The sequence below is a fragment of the Haplochromis burtoni genome, unplaced genomic scaffold (genome assembly GCF_018398535.1).
Source record: "Haplochromis burtoni strain Fernald_Lab_line unplaced genomic scaffold, NCSU_Asbu1 Contig_342, whole genome shotgun sequence".
Taxonomy (NCBI): Eukaryota; Metazoa; Chordata; class Actinopteri; order Cichliformes; family Cichlidae; genus Haplochromis; species Haplochromis burtoni.
The window spans coordinates 1-8,652 of NW_024582703.1; the positions used below are offsets into that span (position 1 = coordinate 1).

General features: G+C 42.4%; 1 protein-coding gene across 1 annotated transcript in view; it reads right to left on the reverse strand.

Moving 5' to 3' along the window:
• Positions 1 to 1,043: 1,043 nt before the first annotated feature.
• LOC102292543 (glutamate receptor U1) overlaps positions 1,044 to 8,652 on the reverse strand; it is a gene marked incomplete at its 3' end in the record, with an annotated part of 10,488 nt that continues 2,879 nt past the window's right edge. The window contains 1 exon segment of the mRNA XM_005942713.3: positions 1,044 to 1,223. Within this exon segment, the coding sequence (XP_005942775.2) occupies positions 1,044 to 1,223 (180 nt within the window).

Genomic DNA, 8,652 nt, shown 5'->3' on the forward strand with positions numbered 1-8,652 from the left:
TCTGGGTCTAAACTCCGCTGCAGGTCCATATATCAAACGATCACTATGGCATTACTGAGAGTTGAAAAACTGTCTAAAGTCTTTCATCTTTAATAAAATGATCAGCGTTCTGCTCTACCAGGTGTAACAATTGAGTTTAACATCCAGGCATCCATGAAAACGGACATTTATGACATTTAACGGAGATAGAAGTTAGCAGGAAGTTAGCTTGCTAGCTTCTATCTAAATACAATATAACATGTCCTGACTGCCGGGTTTTGGAAACAAATTAAAACGTACAGCTCTGCTATCACTTCCAGCATAAATGAAGACAGAAAACTAAACAGCAGTGACGTTTGTAGGGTTGCTGAAGTTGGGCTAGCTGGTATATAATGATGATAAAAATTTTAAATGCTTCAAATGCTTAAAAAAAAACCTTTCTTACTGAAGTTCAACATACAGGACTCTGTAGTTAGACAAATAGTCAAAATTATCTAAACAATTAAATATTTTATTGTCTCGTTTTATTTTCGCTCAAAAACAGAGTGTACTTTATGTAAACAAGGTCTGGTGGCCCTAAAATGTATAATGTAGGGTAAATTTTGTGTTGATGTATTGGTCTTAAGTAAAACTAAGGTGTAAAACTGAATTGATTGACAATTTATACTTTATACTTTAAAAAACACTCAAATGAAGTGGGGACATTTATGACCCCTGAGGACCACAGGTGTATGGAAATCGGGAGGACATTATGAGGGATAAATTAAATTAATTTGACAATTTAAGAGTAATCTTGCCAATTAATGTAATTAATGTAAAATTGCAAAGAGCATTGTGGCTCGGATAATCTATAATGCATAATATTAGGAGGGCTCAGACATTGGTGGCATTAAATTTAAAGTGTACATTCATCAAAGCAAGGTCTGAGGTTGAACAGGAGGGTATCAAACTTAATTTAACAAGAGCAACGAAACACATTACACTAAAGACACATACTACAGTGTTCACATACTGTAACACACTGAGGTAGAGTTGTTTCAGTGCTCTATAACTCTATGACTCACCCCTCTGATGACTTCACCAATCATGCCATTCCAGTTGCCGCTGGAGTCCATGGCGCCATAGCGGTTGTCTTTGACCAGATGCAAGTTGTACTTGAAGCCTAGCTTCTTGGAGAGCTCTGAGATCAGATCAATGCAGTAGCCTTCTAGCTCAGAGCCCTTGCTCATGGCATATGGTTCATCCTGACAAAACACAAGGCAGCAAGCAAGGCATACTTTAAATTTAAAGGAAATCAACATGCTCTTACAACTTGAAGTTTGTGTAAAGTTCCATCCATCCATCCATTCGCTTCCGCTCATCCTTTTTCAGGGTCGCGGGGGGTGCTGGAGCCTATCCCAGCTGTCATAGGGCGAGAGGCAGGGTACACCCTGGACAGGTCGCCAGTCTGTCGCATAGTTTTAACTTCTGAATCCTAAAATTGTAGTATGTAAATGACTGTTTAAAGGAAACAGTGCCATGTGTAAGGCAGTCTCACTTTTTGCACCGAAATACTTGAGGAACTTTTCACTCCGAGTTTTTAACAGTCAGGTTCAAGAAGGTCAATCTGACATGTTCCACTCCTTTATGAACTGTGTGGAGTCAAGCACATCCTCAGTTTCCCTTAACTTCACCCTTAACCTTTTCTTTGACTTTAAGTATTTTATCACAATTGACGTGAGGCCTACCGGTCTTTGTGCATTTAAAGTTTTTAAATAACTAGATTTAGGAACCAGAACTAAAAAAGCATCCATCCAAACAATAGATACATCTTGTGCCTCTAAATCCTTATTAAAAATATTATGAAACACAGGAGTCAGTTGTTGAGCACAAGATTTGAGTAAACAACAGTAAATATAATCTGGTCCGTGAGACTTGTTCACACCTAATAGTGTTATGCCTTGGATTTTGTGTTTCACTTAAACTGGTTTTACAGTCCCTCAAATGTGTTGGTTTGCATATACAATTTCAGTCATACAGAGAGGGGAGAGGGGTTTTCACATAACCCACCCTTCCTTATTCTAACTTTGATAGACGTAAGTGACTCCTGAATATTGACTGGCTGACAAGTGGGCCAGAATATGGACGGGAGATACAGCGATTACTAGAGATTACCAGGAATGGGTGAACCGTGAAAAAAAAAAAAACTAAAAAAAAAAAAGTATAGACAGTGGCTGTTGTGGACACTGTTCATTATTTTTAATACTTGTTATCTTTTGAGCTATTTGTAGGTCATACATTTGTTCCTTTTTTCTTATGGCAGGCTGATGGACCAACAACAGCATAAACAAGAGGGGTCCGACATACTTTGTAAACTGCTTCCTGACAACAGAGCTCTGTGCAGGCAGATGGCCTGTACCAATTCTATTTTATCCAAGGCTGTATGACTAAAAGTGGTCATTAGAGCATGCTGTAGGTATGGTTTGAATGACCTCTTCACACACTAAGGGTAATTATGGAGTTCCACAGGGTTGTGTGGTAGGACCAAATCTGATTACATTATACTGTACCTTCTTCCTTTAGGCAGTATCATCAGAAGGTATAGCATATATTTTCAGATTCCTTCAATATACATAATAAACAAATATGTAGGACTGCTTTCTTCCATTTGTGCAGTATCTCTAAAATTAGAAATATCCTGTCTCAGAGTGACGCAGAAAAACTAGTTCATGCATTTATTACTTCTAGGCTGGACTACTGTAATTCATTATTATCAGGATGTCCTAAAACTCCATTTCCAGCGACAGAAACGGCAAACAGTGGGGAACAATGGGTGTGGTCAACAGCAGGCCACAGGTGAACCTCTGTCGGCATTTGTGAGTACTGTTTTCCACTGTTGTTCGTCAGGTGCAGCCCTGTTGGGGGGGAGGGTCGCCATGGAGATTAGCCAGGCCAGCTTCACAAACCATGGTAGCGGCAAGCCAGGGACTCAGTTGTGTGCTGTTGTGGGCCAAAACTGGGTTGTGGTGCGATGAGCTCAATGAAGAGACAGAGTAACGAGAAGAGATTCCTTGTTCCCTGGGACTAGGCTGGCGCAGTTTCAGCACCAGAAGAGGAATTGTTTCCCTCTTAGCTATAAGGAACATTCTTCTTGGAGATTTTTTAAGACAATTTTATTGAGTGTTTGCTTTAGAATTTAGTGTAATAAGAACATTTTATTGCATAAGTTTTTAGAATGTTGTTTGTTTTATTCCTGCTTTCTTCCACTGGGAATAAACCTCTTCTGATTAGACCTGTTTAGTCTCTGTGCCTTGGGTTTCTGATGAATTTTCTCCCCCTTGTATTTAAAGAACCCGAGTGTCTACACAAGTACACACTCACACCCTATCACATATATATACGAAGCCCCAAGTGCGATGGAAGAAGGATCATTGAGTTCAAGAGGAACTGACCTGAAAGATAGGATCACAGCGAAGCTTGAAACCTGGAACCTCCATAGTTGGTTACCAAGACTACGTGAAGTACCCTCAGAAGATCTACTGGATGATGTGAATGCAGCACTACATACCATACCTACCACCACCATTACCGAGACTAACCAGCTGATCTACACTACGGCAGCAGTAATCAGTGAGATGATTGGCTACAAGTGGAACAGCTACAAGTTCTGATTACCCTCCATGGAGAAAGAGACCAGAGGCTAAGATCAAGGTAGCATGGAGGGAGGTTAGCCAACTATCAGACCTGCAGAAACGTGCAATGAAGAAGGTGCCTAAGAAGTACAGAAAGCTGTCCATACCTGAGGCCTTGGAAACTGACAAGCAATGACTCAGAGCTTTGGCCAGCCGCTTGAAGAGGTACACCAGGGAGATTGAAGGCAGGAGAATAAAGCAACTGTTCTCCATACAACCATCCAAGCGTCTGGGAGCACAAATGAACCAGCTGCTTGTCGATGAGAGATAACCAGAATGGCTAACACAAAGCCGGAAAGTTCTGATCCCCAAGGACCCCCAGAAGGGACCAGTCCCATCCAACTACTGGCCAATAACCTGCTGGAAGCTCCCGTCAGGCATCTGGCGGCTAAGATGAACAGGCACATGGCTCAATACATGAGCGGGGCACAGAAAGGAATTATCAAGAATACCAGAGGAGCAAAAGACCAGCTACTGGTAGACCGAGCAGTCAGCCGAGACTGCAAGACCAGACTGACCAACCTGGTCTCTACCTGGATTGATTACAAGAAGGCATATGACTTGATGCCCCACACCTGGATCGTGGAATGCCCAGACAAGATCAACAGGACCCTAAGAGCCTTTATCAGGAACTAAATATGGATGGATGTGGCAAACCACTCTAGAGGCCAACTTCAAGACCATAGCACAAGTCACCATCAAGTGCGGGATCTACCAAGGAGATGCCCTGTCCCCACTGCTGTTCTGCATAGGCCTTAACCCCCTCAGTCAGATCATTGACAAGACTGGCTACGGATACTGGCTACGGATACTGACTATGGAACGAAGCAATTGTCAGCCACCTCCTGTACATGGATGACATCAAGCTGTATGCCAAGAGTGAACGACACATTGATCCATGTCACCAGGATATACAGCAATGACATGGGAATGCTGTTTAGACTGGAGAAATGTAGCTGGATGATATCAAAGAGAGGGAAGGTAGTCAGAACTGAGGTGATCGAACTACCAGAAGGTAACATTGTAGACATAGAAGACAGCTACAAGTACCTGGGGATTACACAGGCTAATGGGAACCATGATGAGGTTGGGCAAGTCATGAGGAGCCTGCTGAACAATAAGAACAAGATCCGGGCTATCAACACCTGCACCTTGCCCATGATCAGGTACCCTGCTGGGATAATAACCTGGCCAAAGGAGGAGATAGAAGCCACTGACATAAAGTCCAGGAAGCTCCTTACCATGCATGGAGAGTTTCACTCCAAGTCCATCACCCTGAGGCTGTACGCCAAGCGGAATGAAGGAGGCTGGGGACTGGTGAGTGTCAGCACCACAGTCCAGGATGAGACAATGAACATCCATGAATACATCTGGATGCGACCGCATGCTCAGTGAATACCTCAGACAGCAGAAACCCAAGATAGAGGAGGAAGACGAGGAACCATGGCGGAAGGACAGGCCCCTGCACGGTACGTACCACCGGCAGATAGCGGAGGTGGCTGATATCCAGAAATCCTACCAGTGGCTGGACAAAGCTGGACTGAAAGACAGCACAGAGGCACTAATCATGGCAGCACAGGAACAAGCTTTGAGCACAAGATCCATAGAGGTTGGGGTCTATCACACTAGGCAAGACTCAAGGTGAAGGCTATGTAAAAATGTCCCCGAGACAATCCAGCACATAACAACAGGGTGCAAGATGCTAGCAGGCAGGCATAGGATACAGGAACATCTGTGCCGATTATTGCCTGTTTGTGGTAGACAAACACAAACAGAAGGTAGACAAACAGAAGAAGAAGGCTGTAGTGATAGATGTAGCGGTTCCCAATGACATCAGGAAGAAGGAACATGAGAAAGGGCTCAGAGAAGAGTTGGAGAAGATGTGAAGGGTAACAGTGCTAGGTGCTAGGTGCAATGACTCCCAAGCTAGACGAGTGGCTTCAACAGATCTCAGGAACAACATCTGAGATCTCTGGCATTACCAGGTAATCAGGCATTACCTACTAACAGTACCACTCATTCGACTGCTTTCCCTGTTCAACTCAGCTTGTCTGGAAATACTCATTACATTCCCATTACATCATAGCGCACTCGGTGCTTGTTTGGAAGTTTAGGGGGGTTTTTTCACTGTAAAAAGAAGTTTTCTTCCCACGCACAACGGACACTAATGTTTTTGTCACTTTTTATGGAATCAAACTTAAAGTAAGGTCAGTACTTCCACGCTTTAAACGCTGCACGCTCATACTCTCTCCCGCACTTGATATATTATCCACTGTTGATCTGCAGACAGCTGTTGTCAAGAACGTCGCACTTGCTTACGTCACTGTCATGAGACATTCTCGCAAAAAAATCACGGTTTTAGTAACGCAGCGTTCCTACGGGAAAGTAACGGTAATCTAATTACCGTTTTTGCAATAGTAGTCCCTTACTTTACTCGTTACTTGAAAAAAAGTAATCGGATTACAGTAACGCGTTACAAGTAACGCGTTACTGCCCATCTCTGATCTGGACTTAACAGTTCTATCAAATTTCCGCCCAATCTCTAAATTGTCCTTTTTGTCAAAAGTTCTGGAGAAAATTGTCCTTCCGCAGCTCCAGACCTTTTTAGACCAACACGACATTGGTGAACCACCACCGTTTTGACACAGTAGATTACAGGATTCTTATCTCTTGACTGGAACAATGTGCCGGAATTACAGGGCTTGCTTTGGAATGGTTTAAATCCTACTCATCTAATCGTATTTTCTCTGTTAGATTCAGAGACACATAGCCTCCAAAGATGACCCTTTTTTGCGGGGTCCCCCAGGGCTCTATCCTTGGTCCAGGCCTTTTTTCAATTTATATGCTCCCGTTGAGATCTATTTTTAAAAAATATGGAATTTTGTTTCACTGTTATGCAGATGATTCTAAGATTTACCTTCCACTAAAATGAAAATCTGTGAATCCTCTGAAGGGACCGTTTGATTGTCTAGAACAGGGGTGTCAAACTCCAGGCCTCGAGGGCCAGTGTCCTACAGGTTTTAGATATTACCCTGGGTCAACACACCAGAATCAAATGATTAGTTCATTACCAGGCCTCAGGAAAACTTCAAAACATGTTGAGGAGGTAATTTAGCAATTTAAATCAGCTGTGTTGGATCAAGGACACATCTAAAACCTGCAGGACACCGGCCCTTGAGGCCTGGAGTTCGACACCTGTGGTCTAGAAGATGTCAAGGCATGGATGGCTCTAAATTTTCTAAATCTAAATGAACAGAAAACTGAGGTCATTGTCTTTGGTCCTTCTGACCATTACGACCTTGGCCCCTTAGAAAATTATAAAAAAAAAACCTTTTGCAAGAAATTTACGAGTGATTTTTGGCAGCACTTGACAGATAAATAATGTAGTCAAAACCAGTTTCTTTCATCTTCGCCTAATTACAAAAGTTAAGCCCTTTCTCCGTTTCAGAGATTTTCAGAAAGCGATCCATGCCTATATCTCATCTCACCTCGACTTCTGTAATAGTCTCTACTCTGGCGTCACCTCTTCATCAATTGGCCAACTGCAGCTAGTTCAAAATGCTGCAGCACGGTTTCTAACTGGCACACGCAAGCGAGATCATACATCTGCTTGCATCACTACACTGGCTGCCAGTCAGCTTTCCAATTGACTTTAAGATCTTAACACTTGTTTTTAAGTCATTGCATGGACTAGCCCCTACATATCTTGCTGCTCTCCTAACCTGGTATTCTCCCCCAAGATCCTTGAGGTCTGCAGACCAAATGCTTTTGGTTGTCCCTAGGTCCAGATTAAAAGACAGAGGAAACCGGGCATTTGCTGTGACTGCCCCCAAACCTTGGAATATATTGCTTTTGCATATCAGACCCTCCCCAACACTGGATACTTTTAAAAGTCATCTAAAGACCCGTTTTTATTCTCTGGCTTTTGATTCATCATGAGTTTGTTACTATTATTCTGTTTTATGATTTTATTCTATTTTTTATGATTTTATTCTCTTCTAAAACACTATTCAGTTTTTTTGTTATGTTTATTGCCTTGTCCATTTTATTGTACAGTACTTTGGTCAACACCTGTTGTTTTAGAAGTGCTATATAAATAAATTTGAACTTGAACTCTGTCCAGAAGAGCACAGCGCTAGGAATGGCTAAGATACTGCGCAGGACCCCCAAGCTCCCAGGCCTCTGGTAGAGGAGCTTGAAGGATAGATGGCAGGGGCGAGCGGGGAATTATATCCTCCATCTATTATATCACTCTCTTGTTGGGACCGTTGTCCCTCTTCCTGCACTTCTTGTTGGTGCTATTAACAGCAGCCTCCTGTGGCTGTGAGAGCTTGTAAAAGTTGTTGTTGGCAATACTGCTGATGGTGCAGCAGCAGCCCCAACAGCTAACATGTCGGTTAATTTGACACATTTTGACACATTTTGCTGCATTTATTTTTAGTTTATTTTTATCTGTCTTAGCAGCTCCACAGCTTTTCTCCACTTCTTTCTCACTAAACTCTGTTCTACATGTTGTGTGACGTACAGCAAAGGCAAGTGGAGCGCCTGGTTGTGTAGAGAGATTTGATTGGGCAATACAGTATCAGTAGTGAAAATTAATGAATGGGCTTATGTCAGTGCATGCAGCACTGGTGCACGGCCATCGGCCCAAAAGTGCATCAGCCCACTGGGCAAATGCCAGGTATGCCAGATTACCAGTCCAGCCCTGACTAAAGAACATCCCAGAAACAACATCCAAGATCTCTGTCCAGAAAAGCGCAGTCCCAGGAACAGCAAAGCTACTGCGCAGGACCCTTGTTTGATGGATAAAGATTGCCTGCAAGGAATTGTTGAATTTTTTATTTTGTTTAAATTTTTTGAAAGGTGGCAGACACTGTGCTATGTTGTTTTTTGTTTGTGTTTGCTTAATTAAAAAAAAATCTGTTTACTCATATTTTAATCAGATAGACTGTACAATACCTTATGTTAAGAGTGTATATATATATATATATATATATATATA